This window comes from Astatotilapia calliptera, chromosome 18 (assembly GCF_900246225.1).
Source record: "Astatotilapia calliptera chromosome 18, fAstCal1.2, whole genome shotgun sequence".
In the NCBI taxonomy this organism is placed as follows: Eukaryota; Metazoa; Chordata; class Actinopteri; order Cichliformes; family Cichlidae; genus Astatotilapia; species Astatotilapia calliptera.
Window position 1 is genome coordinate 659,457 of NC_039319.1, and position 23,641 is coordinate 683,097.

At 43.5% G+C, this 23,641-nt stretch overlaps 1 protein-coding gene and 1 pseudogene across 1 annotated transcript; both read right to left on the bottom strand.

Moving 5' to 3' along the window:
- Positions 1–1,458: 1,458 nt before the first annotated feature.
- LOC113010374 (zinc finger protein 570-like) lies at positions 1,459–8,761 on the bottom strand (annotated as a pseudogene).
- A 1,255-nt stretch (positions 8,762–10,016) lies between these two features.
- On the bottom strand, positions 10,017–22,740 carry LOC113010295 (gastrula zinc finger protein XlCGF8.2DB-like). The gene is made up of 2 exons (XM_026149314.1): positions 22,685–22,740; positions 10,017–11,477 (listed from the first exon to the last, which is right to left on the bottom strand). Exon 2 carries the CDS (start codon positions 11,454–11,456, stop codon positions 10,362–10,364), a length of 1,095 nt encoding a protein of 364 aa, XP_026005099.1. The 5' UTR covers positions 11,457–11,477; positions 22,685–22,740; the 3' UTR covers positions 10,017–10,361.
- Positions 22,741–23,641: the final 901 nt, after the last annotated feature.

Consider the following 23,641-nt stretch of genomic DNA (forward strand, 5'->3'; position numbering starts at 1 on the left):
GAGACAACTGTTGTTGTGATTTGAAGCTGTGTAAATAAAATTGAATTGAATACATATGGCTAAAAGGATTCAAATGCAGCAAGTATACACGTTTCACATTAATGTAGTCTATAACCTAGTTATTTTCTGTAGCCTGCATAATTAACCTCCTAGGACCTGGCGTCCACATATGTGGACATCACATTTTGGGTTGTGTTGACCAAAATACAAAAGTTTTCTCTATAAGGGCCTGATATCCACTTATGAGGACATTACACTGCCACTGTCCTATCGAGATTTAAAATTAATATCCTCATATTTGGATCTAATTTTTCTCAGAAACGAAAATCAGGTGAAAAAAAAAATACATCAGGTAATTCTTTGTTTTAACATTCATCTGGTCTCAATCAGCCCAAATAGCATAAGAAATTAAAAATGCATGCCAGGGAAGAGTTTGGGTCTTAGGACGTTAAACATCTCAGTTACATAAACATGTCATGTACTGTGTAGCCTTGTTAGAAAAATCACATTGTTACATGTTTACATTTACACAAAATGTCAGAAATCTGCACCTTCATAAACAAAAATTAAACCCAATTTTTCATGATTTGTTAGGTTCTCACTCTGGGGTCCAAAATATAATTGTCTATTTTGACTCCTTTTGGTTTTACATTATTTATATGTCACCTTCAAATGTTCTGACCTTTTTTGGTATCATTCTCTTCAGCTCAACCTCATGGTTCTGAATTTAGTTATTTTTTCATTGACATACTGTGTTAACACAACTGATCTGAAATCATAAAAAACAAAAACAAAATCCTAGCAGTAGTTATATTTTTTACTATAGAAATCACACCCGTTTAGTGAATTATTTTCATAACTTGAAATGCAAATATAAATTGTACATGTTGAAAACGTATGCACAAATTTTGTAAACAACTATTTATATAAAAATGCAATGCAATTTGTGTACAACCATTTAAAAATACTGCTATAACTAAATAAGAGAACAATCAGGTGTCACAATAAGATGGCCCACAAACTGTGCCAGTAAAAAGCCACAAGACAGAGGAGGACACCACAGACCTGAACCCTGCAGGCCTATAAATATAACGCTAAACAGCAAAAACAAACTTCACAACTAATTCTGAACTAGATTTTTCAAAATGAAAAGAAACAGCTCACAGTATAATTTGATAAATCCGTGGCAACAACACACTTCCTGTTTCCTGTAAAAGTTTGCATAGACAATTTCCCAAAAAATAAATAAATTACTACTTAATGAGATGCTTTTCTGTAAGAATCCAAAGGACAGCTTGACACCTCACCATTAGCATGAACTCTATCCTGTTGGCACATGTCATTAACATAATCACAGTGAAGCACAGTCCAAAGGTGCTTTCAGTATGAGGACTGCTTTTCTTTTCTACTTTGAAAAATGTATGCATCAAATAAGAACCTGCTACACGTGAGTCCTTTTCTAGTTTCCCACAACTACAGCGTCTCACCTGAGTGCCCTCTCATGTGGGCAGTAAAAATACCACGATCACTGAAACTTTTCCCACAAGTCTCACAGAAATACTACTTTGAGTGTGTTCTTACGTGGACTAACAAGAGTTCACGAGACCGGAAGCTTTTTCCGCAGAGCTCACAGGGATGTGTTTTCTCGCCTGTGTGGATCCTCATGTGGACAGACAGAATATTTTTCTGAATGAAGCTTTTCCCACATGTTTTGCAAACATACGGCTTCTCACCAGTATGAGTTCTGATGTGTCTTTTAAGTGTGGAGGAGTCAATGAATCTTTTCTCACAGATTTGACAGGGGTAAGGTCTCTCGCCCGTGTGTGTTCTCATGTGGATGTTTAAGTTATTACTTTGACAGAAACCTTTCCCACTAATTGTGCATGAGTACGGCTTCTCGCCCGTGTGAACCCTCATGTGATATTTCAGTGTTAGTGTGTCTCGGAAGGTTTTTTCACATACATTGCAGGGGAACGGTTTCTCCCCTTTGTGGATCTTCATGTGAACAGATAAATGGCAGTTTTGGCTGAATCGTTTCCCACATGTTTTGCATGAATACGGCTTCTCGCCTGTGTGCGTTCTGTAATGTATCTGCATCTGAGATTTTTTCTTGAAAGTTTTTTCACAAACGTAACATTTTACAGACTTCACACCTGTACCTGTGGTACTCTCGCTCTCTGACATAACTGAGCTGTCTGCATTGTTATTCCGATGCTTCTTTTTTGACTCTGACTCTACGGTTTTAGTTGATCTTGCTTCTTTATAATGTTCTGCTCGCTGATCTCTGCTGTTGTTGTTCACAGAACTCTCAAAGAGAAGCTGCTCCCTGTCTCCTTCTGGTTCACTGTGGTCACTTTCCTCATAAGTTTCAGTCACCATAAAGGTATCCGTCTCCTCCTTCAGTCCCAGCTGCTCTCCCTCCTGACTGCTGCACAGTTCCTCCTCTTCCTCTTTAATCTGTGGAGGTTCTGGTTCCTCCTGCTCCACACTGGAGCTCCTCTCCTGGTTCCAGAGCTGCTGCTCAGGGAGAACCTCCTCCTCCTCCTTACAGACAGGCTGCTGTTGGACGTCTGGAGTGTCAACAACAAATGAAAGAAGAGACATGATTAAAAACACAGCAAATAAACTCTGGTTAAAATCATAAACCATAGAATCCCCTGGTAAAATGCATATGTTTACAGCCCGATACAGAAACTGGTTTGGTTGCTACAGATACAACATCCTCCTGTATGGTGGACGATGTTGTTACAACTCACCTGTTTTCATTGGATTAAGGCTTAAATTTTACTAACTCAAGTCGTCTGTACAGAGCTCTTGAGTTGTGCTGTTGGTGTATTTCTAACGCAGAATCAAATCATTTGAATATGGTGACATGTCCACGCTATACAAAGAGAGAAGTACCTGTGGCCAAAAAGCTGAACCTCGGTCTCATTAGACCAAAATGTTTTTGGAAGACTTACTGTATTTTTATGCCAACTGTAGCCGGGCTTGGATGTTTTCCTTTGTTCGAAAAGGCTTCCCTCTTTGACACATCCCCCACAGTCCAGACTTATGAAGGGAGACGGCTGACACTGCTTAACAGAAGTTCTTGCAGCTCCTTCGGTGATGCTGCAGGTCTTGCATCGCCACTGTCGTCCCATATTTTGTCTTCATTGTGTTCCAGGATAAATCTAATGCTGTGGAATTTATTTTCCTTTCTTCTGACTGATGTCTTTCAACAATGAGGTTGCTTTCATGCTTTGTGAGCTCTCTGTAAACTAAGACATTAACCCAAGAAGCCTGAAAGCAGTGACTAAATCAAAGTATTAGTCTAAGTGTGAGCACACTCATGCAACCAGCTTGACCTGACAGGTTTGTTGGACTGTACAGGTTAAAGGTCACGTCAAAGGTGGGAAGGTGCTTCCAGGTCCTGTTCCAGGTCTGCCCTGACCTGCTGTTCCAGGGTAACTACTGCTAGCTTAATGAAAGAAGAAACCAAATTAAAAATAAAGTGTCAAACACGCCTGATCACGCGCTCTGATGGACTGATGCAGAGGAGCTGTCACACTCCTCCACGACGCTGTAGAACACCTTAGAGATGCCACGAGAGCTTTGCAGATATTTACTGAGTGTGTAAGCAGCAGCCAGGTGCTCATAACCAGCTTCACAATGAGCTGATCATTGGTAGTGTGAGCCTTGCTATGAAAGCAGATGTTTTGTTGGTCTCGAGCATTCAGGTGTGTGTTAACATGATGCTGAGGAGGAAAGACATCAGCAGTGATCTTAGAAAAGAAACTGCAGCTGCCCATCAACCTGGAAAGGTTATAAGATCATATCAAAATAAACCAAAGTCCATCATTCTGCAGTGCAGAAGATTAATGAAACAGGTCAGAGCATGCAACAGACCCAAGAGCTCATCTCAGACTCTTCAGTTTGCAGGTTTAAGCTTAAACTTCATGACAGTATGACTAAAAAAAAGCAGGGGAAGGCCTCTTCTGTCTAAAGAGAAAGCCTCCTGGAGCAGTATCCTTCAGACAGACAAGACCAAAGTGGAGATGTTTGTCCATAACGCACAAAATCAAACCCAGCATATCAGCAAAAACACCTGAGAGCAGCTGTCAGCACGGTGGAGGAGGGACGATGATCTCAGTGCACCGTGAACTCTTGTCTAAGTGTTCTAGAGTCAGTGTGAGGCCGTCTGTCCCACAGCTGAAGCTCGGACCATCAGCAGCAGCACAAAGATCCAACAGAACGGCTGAAACAGGAACGAATGGAGCAACTACGATGGTTTGGTCAGAGTCCAGAGCTCAACCTGAGTGAGACGCTGTCAGGCTCTCAGGTTTGGATTCTGATGAGTGGCTGAGTAACTGGTTTTTATGTTGCTTTGTTTACATATTCCACACTCCGTATTCCAGATGTTGCATCTGTAGATTCCTCGTTTTCATTAAATGATCCTGTTGACAAGATTACAGAGCTCAGCAAAAAAAGGCCTCTATGTCCAGCTGCACTGTTATCTTCAGACAACAATGAAAGTCTTTTTATAAAAGTGAACAAAAAGGCCTCGGCCTCCTGTCTCTGTCTTTCCGTAACATCGATGAGGAGCCCACATTTTCCTCACCACACCACCGATCAGCTGGACAGCTGATTAAGTAGAACATGAGCAGAGAAATAAAAATGGGGAAGAGGTTAAAGTGGATTCAGCAGGAGGGAGAACCCTTGAACCCATCACAGTGCAGCAAACTCAGTTTGATTAGCAGCAGTTTTATGAACAAACACAATGTGACAGATTTAAAAACATGAGGACTTTCATGTGAACGACAACTTCCTCCAGCGAAACTCTGATAAAACATTAATTACTGGTCCCGACCATATGATCTCAGAAATTAGGCAGCATTTCAGCTTCTGTTAAACCAAGCCTTCGAGACCTCGGTGTCGTATTTGACAGCTCGATGTCGCTTGGTACACAACTGCTTTCATCGTCTAAGGAATATCTCAAAACTCAGGCTAATGGTGTCAAAGGCTGAAGTGCAGATGATTATTAATGCTTTTATTTCTTCCGGTTTGGATTTTTGCAAAGGTCTTTCTACTTGTTTTAGTTCTAACCTTTCAGGCTCCCCAGTGCATATCGGACCTGCTGAAACTGCATTCATCGTCCCGAGCTCTGAGGTCATCAGGTCACAGACTGCTGGTCGCCGCACGCACTCCATTTAAACTCGTGGTGATCGGGCCTTTCAGGCTGTGGAATTCTCTTCTACTGTTTTTACGCTGAAGACATTTTTATATAGACAAGCTTTCAATTAATTTTTATGTTGTATTTGATTGTTTTACATTGTTATTTGTTGTATTTTGATTCCTAGTATTGTGAAGCACTTTATGATTTTTATCTGTGAAAAGCGCTGCATTACAGAAGTGTCGAGCTGCCACTCAGGCAAACAAAAACCAGAGCTACATCATGTTATAATGCAAAAACTTTATTGTTCTAACAATAAACTTTTCTGCCGCGCTTAGCAAACGTAAGCTTATAATACGGTAGGAACATCATGTCAATTCAGACTTTAGAAGCTTCTTCGGTATTTAATCCGGAAAAGGACTGAATTTGATGAATAAAGCGCCAAAATGTCACAGCGTGATAATAAAAGACCCTCGGCTAGCTCCAGAACAAAGCTACTGCTAAAGGCTAATGCTAGCCAAACAGCCGTGTTGGTAAACCAACAACTGCCGTGACTACTCGGCTATTTCACTACCTCTCCCAATAACTGAGGATGTGATGGGCGAGTTTCCACCTCTACCAGTCTCATCCAGCCAGTCTCCGGCGCCAAAGAAAGGCGTTGCGCTCAAAGGAAGATAGCGTGGATGTTGCTGAAACTATCAAAGCTAATAAACGAAAGAATGGATGACCTCGCGTTACAGATTGCCGGAGTCAGAAGAATGGTGGGCTTTGCATGTGAGAAGATAAAAGATGTCAAAGGCAGAGACAAGCTCCAAAGAGGAAGAGCGTATTACACGCCTTATAAAACACTTTATCGACGAGGCTAATACTGAGAATTCCTACAGCACAAAGTGGGAAATTTGAAACAAGTGTTGAGACGGTGTGGGGCAAAAAAAGTCGAGTGCAGCAGCAGAAGAAAATCAGATTGTTCTGTCATATATTGACTCCCACCAGACGAGGTCTCGGAGGAGGACAGATTACGTCTTAGGACCTTTCAATCTAAACTGGATGAGATTTGCGCCAGAAAGCTGAAGGAGCTTTTGTTCGTTCAGGAAAAAGATGGATGGACTTATTACTTTAATTCCCAAACCTAAGAAGGACCTACTTTCTACAGACAACTGGAGACCAACAAGCCTCCTAAATAATGATTGTACAATATTAACTCTATTGCTAGCTAGAAGAATTAAATATATTTTGGATGATATTGTAGACGAGACACAGTCTGGTTTTATGACAAACAGGCACATCTCCAATAATATTAGACTCGTCTTGGATATTCTGGACTACTCAGCATCTGATGACTCATTGATCCTTGTCCTGGACTTCCATAAAGCCTTTGACTCAACTGAGCATGAGTTTATATTTCTTACACTTCAGAAATGTGGTTTTGGTGATATCTTCTGCAGAGCTATCAAAACTCTGTATTCCAATGCTAATAGCTGTGTTAGAATGAAAAACAGCACCACTTCTCGTTTTAGTCTTAATCGAGGTGTAGGCCGATCAGCGCGGATCTTTTTACTTTGCACCCAAATTCTTGCCTCTCATATTTCGAATAGCCCTGTGAAAGGTATAAACATAGCAGTCAGTTGGCAGATGATACCACAACCTTTCTTTAAAATGCCAACCAGGTGCTGACTGCTTTACATTTACAGGATTTCTCAGAAGGGTCTGGATTGATGCTAAACTTCAATAAATGTCAGTTATTACCTGTCAAAGAGTGTAATGTTCAGAGTCTTTGTAATATAACAGTTAAAAATGAAGCAACATATTTAGGTCTGATGAGCAAAGATAAAAAACAAAACAAAAACAACAGAATTTTACTAAATTTTCCCCAAATTATTAAAAAATCTCAAACCAAGTGAAATCAGTGGTTGCAGAGAGATTTAAGTTTAAAGGGGGGGTATTGCTCTGAAAAGCAGAAGGTCTGTCTCGACTGACTTATGCAGCAATTTCTCTGCATGTGGACGGCAAAACTTGTAAGGATGTTGACCGAATGCTCTTCCACTTCCTCTGGAAAAACGGGACACATTACATCAGCACGAGTGTAGTGATGAATGACGATGAACACAGAGGTTTTGGATTCCCTGCTCTAAACAATACATTAAAGATTAACCAGACAAAGCATTTTCCTAAAAATCAGGTCTCCATCTGGAATTGTATTCCTCACTACATTTTCTCTAAGTTTGGGGGTCTAAGTTTTGTCTTAGGTTGTGATTGTAATATAGATAAGCTTCCAGAAAACCTGTCGACGTTTCACAAACAAGTTCTATTAGCTTGGTCCCTTATATATAAACACAACTTTACTCCCCCAACGTGTTTAATCTGGAATAATAGGAACATAGTGTATAAAAATAAATCATTATTTTTTTCTAGGTGGGTTGAGAAACAGATTGTTTTAGTGAAACAGCTGTTTAATCCTAATGTGCAGTTTATGTCTTATCCAGAATTTTTAAACACTTATAAATTTTCAGCCACATCCAAAGAATATGTCGTATTATTTGATGCAATACCTACGGGTATTATAATGCTTTCTACAGGTATTCAACCTTGCATATCATCTGCCTCTCTGAACCCTGTGGGTTCACACACTGGAAGAATCTGTCTGCTAATACGAATATTCCTGCTTTGTTCCAGAGAGCATCTCTTATTGGAATTCCTTTGTCAGTGACATTAACGAGAAAAATTCCTAACAAGTATCTGGGAAAAATTAAAGTGAAATAAGTCTCATTTAAAATACTTCATAAATATTATCCTGCTAATCATTATATGACAAAGGTCAAAGGGGACATAAATATGAACTGTGGATGTTGTGGAAGCCATCCTGAGACTGCGCAGCACCTCTGATCTGTTCACATACAACGTTTTGGACTCCGGGACATTCATCACTGGACATCTCGACAAGGACTTTACTCTGAAACGGGAAAATGTTGGATTTTGTTTATTTCGAAGGCAAAAAAGAAGGTGATATATACTTTACAATAAATTTGTTAGTTATCTTAGCTAAATTTTATTTCCACAAATGCAAATACAGTATCAAAAAACCTAATTTAAACTCTACTATAATGATACTCTCTTACATAAGATTGATTCGTGGATCACTTAATAAAAACGATTTTGTGCTATTTAAAATCATTTGAACGTATGTAACTTCTTAATTCGTGCACATTCTCTGTATACTGTTTTTTAATAAAGGTTTTGGAAAAAAGAAAGAAGAGAAAAAGTCGGACCCGAGAGGAAACCGGAGCAGAGGCTCCACCTGCGCTCACCTGCCGTGATCTCCAGCAGAGCTGTGATCAGGATCCTCCCTCAGAGGGACACTCACCTGTCCTGTGCAGCTTGATTTGGGGTTTCCAGGTGATATCCAGCAGTCTGCGCTGACGGTCGATCTCTTCCTCGTACTGGACGATCGTTTTTTCAAACTCCAAGAATATTTGTTCAGCAGCAGCAGTTAGTCGCTCGTTGATGAACTCTCTCAGATACTGAACTGAAGGCATCGTTGCTGCCGCAGCTCACACACTCGGCTCACACACTCGGCTCACACACTCGGCTCACACACTCGGCTCACACACTCGGCTCACACCGGAGCAAAGCTAACGGTCCAGCCACCGGATGTCCGTCCTCACAGTTCTGGCAGCTCTTCTTCAACTTCCGGTGCATTACCGCCACCTTCTGGATGAGAACAGCTTTTTTGCTCTTAAAACCCTGAAACTACATCACCTGTGTCGCTTTGTAATATTTCTTTTATTCATAATTGAACTCTATTTTTCTGAAAGTCAGATTTGCCTTTCCCGTCTATATTAACCACATTCTAACATTACTTGCTCAGATGATCCTTTTTAGTGTCATATAAACTGTATGACCAAACCTTAGTGCTGAGATTATATCTTCTGCTCTATGACTTCTTCTGGAGTTTAATCTCTTTTCAGACGACAGAAAAACCCAAATGTTCTATTTAAAAGAAAACCATCAGTATTCATACGCTCTGTGATTTATTCCCACAGGCGTTGATTTAGTTCAGCTTTATCATCGCTCCGTCCTGACAGAGCTGTTTATCGAGCTCCGACTAAAGAATAAAAACAGAATTCAAACACAGGACTTAACGGGTACAAACGATCCTGTTTCAGGGTCACATATTAACAGTTGTAGAAAGCTGTTTGCTGCCAACAGGAAAAAGAAGAAAGGATAAATCTGAGAATCTGTTTTTCCTCCAGAGGCTCGTCACAGAAACACGAGACTTTGGAGAAATGTCTGGACCTCCTACGAGGGATCTTCCAGGAATGGTGGCGTTTTCCGGAGCTCTGATTGGTCAGCAGGCACTTTCATACCTGCTGATCTCAAAGCTGTTTGCAGCGTAGGTTACCATGGTGATATGCCCCAGTAAGAAGAAACCAGGGTTAACGCTGGTGACGTGGATTAGAGCTTTAGTGCACAAAAACAACCATAAATAAACTGAGTCGAGTCATTTTGTTGTTGTGGATCAAACAATGACGAGCTTCCAGCTGCTCGCCGCAGCAGGTCAGTCAATGTTTTATTGACTCGAGGGGGCAGAGTTCAGTCAGTGGATGGAGAGCATCCATGTATGTCTGAACTCTGACGGGGTCATTCTAACATGTGAACTTGCTCAATCATTTTCAGTTATGCTCTATTCTGTTTACCCGTCACATAAAACCCCCAGCACATTTAAATTTGTGGCTGTGACGTGTGGAACAGCTCATAGGTCATAATCGTTCAGGGGGAGGGCAGCTTCTCTCAGAGTGCGAGGTGAGGGTGAGACCGCTGTGACTGAAACTTTCTCTTATTTCATAAACAGGGCAAAAGAAAAACATGATCACAATTTAGAAGAAACTTTATTTATACAGGTTACTTTAACAACAACCTACACTTTGTTAGTGTCACCTCTACAGTCTGAAATGATACAAAGTTACCGTAAGTATGACACACGAAGGGTAAAATGAAACTGGGAGGATTGCAGCCACGACAGAATCCAGGTCAGGAACCGTGGAGGAGAACATGACAGGAACAGAGCGCGTCGGTACGGTTAGGGTTGGATGGACGAAGCAAAGGAAAACGGCTGCGTGAACGACACGAGCTGACGAGCTCCTTTGCCGTCGGAGCCAAAAGTCGAGGCGGGAGGCAGATGCCAACGCCCCGCTCCGACCTGCAGCTTTCCAGGCTACGACTCCTCACCTGTGTGAGTGTCCAGGTGCTCCAACAAGCTGCGACTAGACGGAAAAGTGGCGCTGCACGCGTCGCAGGGATACAGCTCCTCGCCGGCGTGCGTCTTCATGTGCACGGACAGGATGCTTTTCTGACGGAAACTTTTCCCGCAGCTCTTGCATGAGTACGGCTTCTCGCCCGTGTGCGTTCTCATGTGCACGGACAAGATGTTTTTTTGGCGGAAGCTCTTCCCACAGGCTTTGCAGGGATACGGCTTCTCGCCCGTGTGCGTTCGCTCGTGGATCGTCAGATCGCTTTTTTGAGCGAAACCTTTACCGCACGTTGTGCAGGAATACGGCTTCTCGCCCGTGTGAGTGCGCATGTGCACGGACAGAATCTTTTTCTGGCGGAAACTTTTCCCGCAGGCTTTGCAGGAATACGGCTTCTCGCCCGTGTGCGTTCTCATGTGCACCGACAAAGTGCCGCTGAATCGGAAACTCTTCCCACATTCTTCGCAGGTGTGCGGCTTCTCATCGGTGTGCGTTCTCACATGGACCAATAGGTGACCCCTCTGAATAAAACCTTTCCCGCATATTTCACAAGCGTATGGCTTCTCACCTGTGTGAAGCCGCATGTGGCTCAGCAGGTGACTGCTCTGAGTAAAACCTTTCCCGCACGTTTCACAGGAGTACGGCTTCTCGCCCGTGTGGGTTCTCATGTGACCCAACAGGTGAGCCCTCCGAGTGAAACTCTTCTCACATGTTTGGCAAGTATACGGCTTCTCGCCTGAGTGGATTTTCTGGTGTTCCTTTACGTAAGAGTTTTTCTTAAAGGCTTTTCCACAAACATTACATTTAAAAGGCTTTTTACTCGAGTCGGCGTCGCGCTGACTCTCTGACACCGGACAGCTGCCGGGAGCGCCGTCAGAGTGAAGCTGGTGACCGTTAGCCTCTGGTTCACTGTGGTCACTGTCATCAAAAGCAGTCACCAAGAAGGCGTCGGTCTCATCCTTCAGGACGAGCTGCTCATCCTCCTGGCTGGTGCGCACTTCCTCCTGTTCCTCTTTAATGTGTAGAGGCGTCGGCTCCTCCTGGTCCTCACTGGAGTTCATCTTCAGGTCACACAGCTGCTCCTCCTCACAGACAGAGAGACAAACCACGAAAACATTAGTTCAAACTACAAATGACACAACAGTGTCCTCACACACACACACACACGCTTCGTTTTCAGACAACAACTATACATCTTTATTTCAGTTTCATTGCCACGGGATAAAACAGATTGGTTTTTAATTCAACACGTCGTCTTTTATACATTTCTGGGATTCCCTCATCCTCAGTCAGGTGATCTACGCTACGCTGCTCTTTGTGGACTTCAGCTCATGTCCTGGTCACAGACCGGTGACCAGCTGACGACCCCTCACTGCCTCACTTCTGTGTGATTGCTCCCAGGGTAGACGAGCGGGGCCCCACATCACCCGAGCCTAAACGCTGGCTCCACCCTTTACACCCACATCCACACCCCCACCCAGTCCAGCAATAGCATCATCAATTCTGAGGACGAGACAATCCCAGTGACACAGAGGAGGACCTGACCCGCAGCACAAGCACAGTACTGGTTTAAAAGCTGCTGTGTCCTCCTGTCACTGCAAAGGGAACGCCCGGACATGCTGTGTGGTTGTCCAACAGCACGGAGGAACGCACTCCCAGAACATCTGGAGATATATCGGCCCCGTTTGTGAAAGATGCGTCTCGAGCCGGACGCTTTGTGTTTGGAAGCTGCACATCAGGAACAAGGACAAACACTTTAAAAGACAACAAATCGTGCGAGACGTGGAAATGTCTGGAACATGTGCTGCTTTTGCGTTTCATAGAAAACGCCAAAAACCGTCTAATCAGAGGCGTTTGAAAGCTTTAATGACATCACTCATTTATGAGCTTGACCGTGCGGCACCTTTGAACACTAAAGAACCACGTGGACAATAAAGCGGCCGTATATACACGAGACAGGAAAGCATGTTCCTACAAAACATGTAACATCCGAAACAGAGACGACGATCACACAGCGTGGCGTATTGTGCCGCACGCCATGAATGATGACCTCCACTTGTGTCCCTAATCTAATTGTTTTGCCTTTAACAGAAACAACAACAGATCCCGACCCTCGCCTGTCTGCTTTGGTGGCACTGATGTCACATCCTGTCAGTATCTGGGAGTCGAGCTGGATGAGAAGCTGGAGAGGTCTGCCGGCCGGACGCTGCCTACAGAAAGAGTCTGAGCCGGCTCAGATCCTTCAGTGTGTGCAGCTCTGAAGCTCCCAGCCTGGAGGAGGTGATCAGTGACTCCCAGTTTCAGCAACAGGTTCCTTCAGCCTGGCTGTGTGAGGGAACAGGAGCTCGTTCCTTCTGCTGCTGTCATTCATCCACTGGTGTCAGATCCACACATGTGGAACGGGATTAGTCACACCTCATAGTTATCTATCAATATCTCTGCTTCTACGCTCGTTTTATACGAGCGTTTGTTGTTGGTTATATATTTGTTGCTATGACGACTTAATAAAGTCTCTCTGACTCTGACAGGGTTTCTGGAGTCATGCTCCACCTGGTGGCAGACGGCTACATGACATGTAGGAGGAATGAAAACAAACAATGGGGGTTTCCTGTTCCGCCCTCTCTCATGACGGCCGCATAGACACACCTCCTCCGATCAAAAACAGAAACATGTCCTGCAAACTGAGATTTAAAACCTGTTTGATGTTAAAAACGCTGGAAACGAGAGGAAAAGAAAGAAGAACGTGACGCAGTAAGTGGATGAGGACTGGTGGGCCTGCTATGTGCTGGCAATGCTGAAGACAACATGAGGCAGACATCCCTCCAACCTGCCGGCCAAATACGGAGATTATCTTACAAGAAATTCAAGAATTTCAAAAGGAGAGCAAAACACACAGCTCGAAGATATAAAAGGTAATTTTACCTTAGATGTCTTAGACCAAGAGGAGAATCGGAGAGGTGGAAAACCGGACTGAAGCAGGCGAAAGCAGAGCTCAAATACTGGAGCAGGTGATGAAACATGTGCTCAAAGCTCCAGCCCGACACGATGGAGAACTTATGGGCCAGGAGGAGCCAGGAGAGACAATATTAGGATGTATAATGTCACAGAAAATGAAGAGGGGAGGTTTTGTGGAGAAACTCAGAGAAAACCTGGACAGTCCACCCGACACTGAGCTGCACACAGAGCGCTCACCTCCAAGCCTGCCTCCACTGAAAGACTCAGATCGATGGTGATCACATTTCACACTACGAAACAAAATTCTGCTTAAAGCACGTCTGTGAAGGTTCTCAGTCACGGATTAAGAAAGACATGAAGGCAACAAATTGGAGGATTTATTTCGATCATGATTATCTGACAGCGGTGCTGAATAAACAAAGAATACAACGAAGTGAAGCTGAAGAAAATCAGCTTCAATCTACCACTCAGCTGATGAGGCTACAAAAGACCCTGAAGGACCGAGGATCCCCGGTCAAAGACCCCCCAGTGGATCCTGTGGAGCAGCTGATCCAGCAAGCATGGAGCATCCCGGGAGAGAACACACCCCAGGGCAGCAGCAGAGACAAGCTCCAGGTCTGCTGAAGGAAATCTCCTCATAAGAACCAAAATAATAGTAAAAGGCAGTTACAGGCAAAAGGTGTGTACATCCCACCCTGCAGTACTTTCTCTTTTTACAAGCAGAAGTTGGTGATTAGCCAGTCTAAAGGTGCGTGGAGGTGATCTGAACATACACTTAAACCCCAAACAAACAGCTCCAACAAAACAACCGGTACAAAAGTGAAAGAGCTGATGGAGGACATGGGTTTGATTGGTGCTCCCTATTCCACACTCATCATATATCAGAATAGACCAACGCAGGGACAGATCAAGAGCTATCGAGTCGGACGTGGGAACAGTAGACCTGAGCGAATGCGCCCTGATAAATATTGTAGTCGACTAAAGAGAAACAACATGGAGACTTAGGCCCAGCCTACTTAACGATGCTAATCTTAGGAAAGAATGAAATTCAAAAGTACATGAAAGAAAATGATAATGGAGAGGTGTCCTCACAGATAAAATGACTGCAGCAGCCTCAAGGAAAAAGAAAGTTCAGCAGGAAAAACGTCACGATTCCCAAAAAGAGCTGGAAAACAGCCGTGCACTGAACCAGAATCTGAATACACTGAAACAAGAAATCAAAAGAACTTCACATACACTCGGGAGACTGAACAGAAGATGCTACTTTGTAGACAAAGACATAAATTATTGGCACAGAAACATCAATATACAAAAAGGAGATCAAGCTGGCTTTCAACATAAACCCAGGATGATACAAGACAACGGCACACAGAGCGGGCTGTGATCCTTGAAGAGGCTTTTGGCTCTGTTAGTTGGCAGTGCTGATACAGAGTACTGCAGAAGGCTGTGCCTCGTCTCCTCTTTGCTGCAACAGAAAAAAATCACAGGTGTTGCAATAAATGTCAATGATGTACGTTTATACTTCAAAACACCCGAGGAGTCCCTGCCTGAGGTAAAGAACTGCCTCAAAAACATTGGTCCAATGACAGGATGTAAACTGAGGTCCTATAATTACAGCCCATGTGAAAAACCCAAACAAGCAGACCCACTGAAATGGAAACAAAATTACAACCATTTATATTAAAGAGACAGGATCACACCTCCGAGCATAAGCTCCACAATAGAAACCATCAAAAGATTTCTGTATGTTTCAGTGCCTCCCACTCAGGATTAATCACAAAGATTTTACTGAACAGGATAAAACGATCTCTAGATTTATATGACAAAACATTAAAAGAGAACAGTGGCTGGGCCCACCGCGTTCAAAAAAATATTGTACTTGAGCAATGATGCACTGGTGGGATCCATCACATGGAACAACAATAACCAATACGCATGTACAGGCAGTGCTGGCAGACAACTCTACAGGGTAAAATGGTGATAAAAGAAAATAAGCTGGAGAAGGATACAAAATATCGAAATGTGTGCATATGATTCAGAATCTACACCAAATCAGATAGATGCTAGGTTTAAAAACTGGATAGAAAAAGGACTCCATATGTGGCGTTGTGAGGGAAGACGAAGTTTCCAAACTTTAAAGCAAACATTTCATTTAGAAAATCGAGACCACTACAGACATCTCCAGCTAAGAAACTTTATACTCGAAACATTAAAGGCCAAAAACCAGCGAGGCCGTTCATCCAACTCTTTCTAAATGCTGAAAGGTCAGAAACTAAGAAATATACAAAAGTCTTCATGATTTCAACAATCACTCAACAACAACTGTGGCCGAGGCAGCACACCACTACCATGCGTGTTGGGACTGTAAGCATATTAATAACTACTGCAGAGACGTTCAGGAAGTGATACAAAACATCTGTAGCACATATTTACTCTTTGATTTCAAATCCATGTTTGTAGGACACTAGGGCTGACACGATTAATCGACTAGTCACGATTACGATCAAAATCGTCCACGACTGATTTAATAGTCGACGCGTCGTTTGAAGCTTTGTAAGATCCCAAAAGACGCAGGAATAAGTGGCAGGATTTAAGAGTGTAATAACGGACTGAAACAGAAGATGGCAGCACTGCATGTACAAGGATGCCAGCTGCCGTTAAACCCCGAAGAAGAAGCTGTGTCCCAGAATTCATAGCGCGACCCAGCGCAGTTTCCAACAATGGCGGCAGCTAGTTAGTTTTAATATTACTCTTATTATTCTTTCTGGGTCACAAAATAAACGTTTCACATATTTTCAGGCGAGAATGTAGCTGTGTAAACCTCAAATATCTGCTCAGTTTATCAGGACACCACATATTTTCAAAAGCGCTCTGACGTTTTCGGAGACGTCTGTTACCCACTAGCTCGATAGCTAGCCGGGGGCTAGGCTAACTAGAGCCGTGAGAACACCGGACTCCCGGCAAATTGTTTCCAAACCCACCGCCGTCTTTCGTTACTCAGGTTAAACATGATATATGAGTCACTTAGATAACTTAACAATGTTATTGTTTGGCTTTTTTCAGTATTTTATTTGTTCCTGAGTAAATCGGTTTGTCTGAGATTAAAGTTATAGTTTTTACACAGCTGAATAAACGTCAAGCAGACAGCTGATTATCAGAAGTGTGAGATGCTCGAGAATTTACTCCGGTGTCCTGTTATATTTTAGATAGCAAGGAGTTTATTAAACTTCACCGAAACAATCTGCAAATGTCATTAAAATTTAATAAACTATCATCTTGTCTTTATTTTTAGTTAGCACCTTAAACACTTCAAGCTGTAAGCTAATGATAGTTATATAAGAGCAGATGCTGCTGGTGCAGTAAGCTGTACGTTGGATCATCTGATTAGTCGACTATCACAATAACCGTTTGTGGCGGCCCTAGAGGACACACGCCCTCAGACACACAGGGTGTAGATAAATACTTGGTGTGTTGCTGACCAAAAGATGGCCAACACAGGATCCACCAACATTACCCAGCTGGACTCATGTAACGTTACAGATTTATAAGATGGAAAAGATTACTTGACTTTAGAGTATGAGACACGGCTTCACTGGATATTGCTGATTGTCATGATTGAAGGAATAAATGTTTAAATGTTTTTACTCTGTATAGTAACACGTACTAATGTCACCATGCATGTACGTAGTTACAAACTACATTTATCTGCACGTGTTGTTTTTTTCTGTCCTCACACCTGTGTGAAGGAAAAGTACCTGAAGTGAGTGCACACACCTAGACTACCATGCTCCTCTGTACTTATGAGTCTTAAAACTAAGGAAGCCGTTAAACGAGGTGCATTTCATTTCATGCATAACTTCAATAAACACTTAAAAAAGCAGATAAAAACAATAGGATTAAATAACTGTTACGTATGGTGACAATAGCAACAACGTGTAATAATAAGCAGCAATCAGCCGACAGCCGCGCAGCTCCAACAGCAGCGCACCTGATGAACATCACGCAGCACCCACGCAGGTCGTGTTTCTGTCTGAGAGGAGGACGTTTGTGCCATCAGGGAGAACTCTGCTGATAATCTGCTGCGGGGTCCTGAGGACTGAGCCTCAGGTGGAGGCAGGGATTTATCCAGAGCTGCGTGCGAGGCACAGCTGACTGCACGTGAACACGGTTTGCTGTCAGAGCGAGCTCATGGCGTGGTGGTGCTGTACGGTTACACGGCGTTCATAACTCTGGGTTTTTCTTTCCCCAGCATGTGACAGCCTGACAGGCCCACAGTTAAGGATCCAGACACTCATCTGCGCCTGGTTGGAGCTGACCCCACGCCTATAAAACAGGTGGAGGCAATGGCGTGTCCAGCGGGGTGGCCTGGGGGGGCACAGGCCACCCCCCCAACCAGACTGGCCACCCCAGGTGCCACCCCAAAGGCAAAACAATAAAATTCAATCAAATATCAAATGTCCGATTATGTTTTCACGGTGACGCTCAGATATCCGAGTGTAAGTGAATGCAGCATCGGCTTCTGCGCTATGTGCATCACGTTAGCAAAGGTAGGAGAGCCAAGCGCGAAAGACGCACTACAGGAAACAATTTTTCGGTGAAAGAAAATGAGGACAGAATAAATGTCCCGGTAAGTAATATTAAGTTTGTTGAGTTTAGTAAACTTCGGTGAAATTAGAATACCAAGGAAAAAAATAACACTTAAAGAATTATTGCAGCTGTGGAATATTTCAGACAGTATGCTACTGAGGGGAGCTAACATAAGAGTTATGAGTTATAAGATATAATCTAAGTCGTAACATTGCTGTATGGAGCTGCAGATTTGGTTGCAGGTTAACATAGCTGGACTGGCCATCGGGCTTATTTGACTTATTTTTTATTTTTTTTGTAACGGCATGAACAATGAGAGGTGGTGGATTGGCCAGATGCAGGTCGATGTGTAGAAATAACTCCGTTGTTTGGTGGTGGCCATGGCGGGGCTTCCACAGAGGCAACAGGTGGATGAGGGAAGGGGAGGCAGGAGGAGAGCCCCGAAGCAGCCGCCAGTCCGAGTGTCAGGTGAACTGAACTTCAGGTAAGAAGTTATGACCTGCAGTCTATCTGGGTCAGATATAAACCAAGTTTAGGTGGAGTTTATTTTCATGTTGCTGACTTTTTACTGTCAGTTGCAATAACTCATACTGCGTTCTAGCCAGTTTGACGGAGTTTTTATACAGCTGGGTGGGTGCTATGATGTTACTGATAGTGAACTTTATTTTATTCATAAGGTTAGTTAGTAGAGTTTCCAACGGCTCCTTAAAAAAATGGAATGGTCCCTCATTCAGAGAAAATATTACACGTTTCGTATTGAGCTGAGAAGAGACGCAGTTTGTCCCGGACTTTAGCTAGAATGGAAAAAAGACACAAAGCTGGATTTATTCTGTCGTTACGCTGCACAGCTGCCTCTTCTTCTCTCATTCTCTCCCCCTCCCTCTCCTGTTGCTACTTCAATCATGAAACTGATCAATGATCAGCTGATCGGCTTTTCTCTCTTGTTTATTTATCGCCCACTTTGCGCCAGAAACAGGAAACCAGCAGATGTCGCGCTAAACAACAGCAGCACGTTTAAGCTTGATCAGCTGTTGTTAGAATGTATTTAATATTAATTTCTAGTATCAGCTGATGTTTGCTGGAGCCACAGCTGTAAAGCTGCTGGTCATGATGTCTGTTTGTATATGTGGTGAGAGGGAAACATGAAGATGAAACCAGGAGATGTCCTTACTGAACCATCAGAGCTGAACAGGTGATGGAGAAACAGGTTTACCTTTTAGGTGACATGGATGAGTTGAAGTTATGAACTGTTTCTGAGAGATAAATAACACCAGGATCCTTTTCTAAGTAGCTGACAGCTGGTAACTGTGCAGGGGCGGGTCTAGGAAGGTTTTGCCAGGGGGGCATGTAGGGCATTAACAGGGAGAGGTGGGCACAAAGACATACTTTTCTTTCTTATTCTCATTTAAAATATCTCGCTTTTATTAAATAATTATCTAAATCTTACAACCAAAGTTTTTATCTGACGTAAAATGTATAGAAATCATACATATACCAAAAAGACTGTACATCACTGTCACAACAGCGTTTGTTTTCAGTCAAAGGCTTTATGGCTTTAATACCTGGTGGGCCGGTCTGTAGTAAAAATGCCCAATTTTTTTGTCCCAGTCCAGCCCTGCAGGTTAATACTGGCAGTGTCACTGTGCCAGCTGACTGTATTTTATCATCAGCCAGTGTTGTTCTTTATCAATATTACCAAAGTTTACGATAAGGCAGCATAGAAAGTATTTACTTGCTTTCAGGTTTCATTCAAATATTAGTCTTTTCAGTTGTTTCCCCACTTTTTTCCTGTTTCAAAATCAAACACCAGTTTGTGAGAAGATTATCTTCTTTTTTTAATAAGCAGATAAAGTTTTACATTGGAATTGGCTAATTTGTCAATTGTTTGTTACAAATGTTCGTATTTTAATATTCAAAAATGTTTTTGCCCAAAACATATGTGCACTATATGTCAGTAAAAATACTATGCAAATATTGATGTCCTTGAATGCTGAGTAAACACTGACTGATTGTATCTCTTGTACTTTATCAACGCAGTATCTAAAAACTTTGCACCGTAGTGGTTAAAATCTCATTCTAATAAGAGTTAAAAGCGCATTCGGTTATTAGGTTTATAGGATTATTGAATTATGGTTAATGGTTGGTAGAATTTTTTTTTTAAAACATTATCTGCCAATTAAATCTGCCACCCTTCTCCAAATCTGTGCCCCTACCTGGCCCCCCCAACAAAAATTTTCTAGACACGCCACTGGGTGGAGGTGGTGTGAGGCGGACTGAGCAGGTGTGCTCAGGTAAGTCGGTAGAGAGCTATTTTAAATCCCTGCTGCCTGAGAGCCCACGGGGCGTGTCCTCGCCCACGCTTTAATGAAGCCCGGGTTTATTTTCACAAACAGAGACAACATGGTGGTGACGTAGTTTGTCCTGTGCACTCATTGGCCGCCCGCGGCTCGCGCTCCAGGTCAGGGAAAGGAGACGGGCTCATCAAACAGACCGACGTCAGGGGCCACGTCCGGAGTTGATCGCGACAGTTTACCACGTGTGTACGCTGCAAATCGATCAGCTGATATTTGATCACGTGGCTGAGCTGTTGGCGACCTTCCAGAGAGCCCAGACCGCGCAGGACGCACGAGACCTTTTGTTCGGTGCGCGCGCGTCTGTGCGCAGACTTAACACTGGCAGTCCCAGGCTTCTACCTTTCTACCTTTAAAACCCGCCACCAGCCAAATGGCTGGTAGGCTTTTAGCTAAGCTTTAGCTTCAGGCAAGTGGAAGCTAAATTGGCTAGTCATTCATATGTAAATTGGGTTGTTACCTGGGAATTCTGGAGGGAGGGGAGTGGGGGTGTGTGGATGGGGGGGGGGGGGAGCTGCTAAAAGCGGTGAGCTTCCTTTTGTTTCATCTTGATGCATTCTCAATCATCCAGGGAAACAAATCTCCAAAAGTCACCAACTTGGAGTGTTTCAGTTTGCCATCTTAGGGAGAAATCAACACACATGGGTGTATGTCCTTTGTTGCTGAGATTTATTGATAAAAACAGTACAAAAAATCAACCATTTGTACACATTTTTACAAATAATTATAAAAAGTGAGTGAGTACATTTCAACATTTTCAGCAATCACTCACAATCCTGGCACTGCCATGGTATCTGTAGTCTGCATTTACCACATGTGTATCTGTTGCAGTGAACACATCGCACAGTGGCATGATTGTTCTTGCAATTGTGTTTGACCTGACACATGGCTCTTTTTCCAGGGCTCGGTGTGGAGGGTTGTGTCAAAGGCAACTGTTCTTTTCTTGCCTTCTTCGCAGCTACATGAGAGTGAGCTAACTCCCTTGCAAGCTCCACCAGGAAGTCCACCCGTCTTTCCTTCGTCCCGGAGCATGCTTGATACAGCACATGTGCATTCAGTGCTGCCATGTCAATCATGTTATAAAACACGGCAACTGGCCAGCGCCGTGTTCCTCTGCGGACAGTGTACTCCCGAACCATCTGGTCCATCTGGACCATCTGGGTTTTGTGCCTCGCCCCGCGCTGAAACACAAAAACGTGCTCCCCAGGATGGAAGCTGGCTCCAGCAGGTTTGTGAGGACCTCAGAGCTCAGCTTCAGGGCCTGCAGGGGGATGTCTGATCACAGCTACAGCTGCAGTTATTATATGATATAGCTGTTTACAACTAACATTTAAACTCTCCATTCCTTCAACCTCTGCTGCCACGCTGACGGCGTATGCGGCCAAACGGAAGAAGACAGTCTATATTCTTAGCAGCATGCACGGCGTGGTTCAGACTGATAACACTACCAAAAGGAAGCCAAACACTGTCACCCTTTACAACAAAACAAAGTGTGGCGTGGATGTGATGGACCAGATGGTTCGGGAGTACACTGTCCGCAGAGGAACACGGCGCTGGCCAGTTGCCGTGTTTTATAACATGATTGACATGGCAGCACTGAATGCACATGTGCTGTATCAAGCATGCTCCGGGACGAAGGAAAGACGGGTGGACTTCCTGGTGGAGCTTGCAAGGGAGTTAGCTCACTCTCATGTAGCTGCGAAGAAGGCAAGAAAAGAACAGTTGCCTTTGACACAACCCTCCACACCGAGCCCTGGAAAAAGAGCCATGTGTCAGGTCAAACACAATTGCAAGAACAATCATGCCACTGTGCGATGTGTTCACTGCAACAGATACACATGTGGTAAATGCAGACTACAGATACCATGGCAGTGCCAGGATTGTGAGTGATTGCTGAAAATGTTGAAATGTACTCACTCACTTTTTATAATTATTTGTAAAAATGTGTACAAATGGTTGATTTTTTGTACTGTTTTTATCAATAAATCTCAGCAACAAAGGACATACACCCATGTGTGTTGATTTCTCCCTAAGATGGCAAACTGAAACACTCCAAGTTGGTGACTTTTGGAGATTTGTTTCCCTGGATGATTGAGAATGCATCAAGATGAAACAAAAGGAAGCTCACCGCTTTTAGCAGCTCCCCCACCCCCTCATCCACACACCCCCACTCCCCTCCCTCCAGAATTCCCAGGTAACAACCCAATTTACATATGAATGACTAGCCAATTTAGCTTCCACTTGCCTGAAGCTAAAGCTTAGCTAAAAGCCTACCAGCCATTTGGCTGCTCTCCGGGTTTTAAAGGTAGAAAAGCCAAATGGCTGGGCTCTGGGCCTTCCTAGTGTTAACGTCCCGCAGAGCTGTGATCAGGATGCTCCCTCAGAGGGACACTCACCTGTCCTGTGCAGCTTGATTTGGGGTTTCCAGGTGATATCCAGCAGTCTGCGCTGACGGTCGATCTCTTCCTCGTACTGGACGATCGTTTTTTCAAACTCCAAGAATATTTGTTCAGCAGCAGCAGTTAGTCGCTCGTTGATGAACTCTCTCAGATACTGAACTGAAGGCATCGTTGCTGCCGCAGCTCACACACTCAGCTCACACAACAACACAAAGCCTCCAAAAGTTCACGCTGGAACAACCATACTGCCGCCTTTTCATTGTTTACTTCCACCGGATGTCCCGCTCTGAAGTTCCGGCAGGAGGAGGATGTTCAAATACTTTGTTCCGCTTGGAATAAACGTCCTTCTTTCTTCCTAAAACCTATTTAAATGTACCAAACTGAGCCATAAATACATAAACAGCGTGTTACAAATAATAAAGGAGAGAAAATGGAAAGAAAAGGCCTCGTTCAGGTTTTTATCCATAATGAATCATATCCATTCTACTACTGATCATTCATATACTCAACACCAAAGAGTCTGACGTGAATGAATACTAACACACGGCTTTATTTTATTGTTTGATGTGGGTCTAAAATAAATGAGGAATTAAGTGTGTTTGTGGCGTGCTCAGTCTTCATTAGCGGAAATCATTTGTAAAAAGTTCAAAACATAACGTCTAGATTTGAAAATGCAAACGCACACCTCTTTGTGCCAAAGATAATGAGATGTGATGATGATTAAAGTATGTCCTGTTATGGAAATGTGAAATAAATCCACACAGACACAAACAGGTTTGAGTTAGCTTCACTCAGGGCACAAAGAGCAGCACAGAGCGTGGCAACAAGCTGACAGTCGTGTGTAGAGATGGGCCCAGCACAGCGTCACAGTGCACTCACAATATCTTCTACTGAAGGAGGCAGAGCGCGATGCTGTGGGGCCGTCGTTCAGCAGCTCAGGCTGACACAGAGAAG

Coding starts and splice junctions, on each gene's coding strand:
- LOC113010295 (XM_026149314.1), bottom strand. CDS start 11,456: ATGAACTCCAGTGAGGACCAGGAGGAGCCGACGCCTCTACACATTAAA.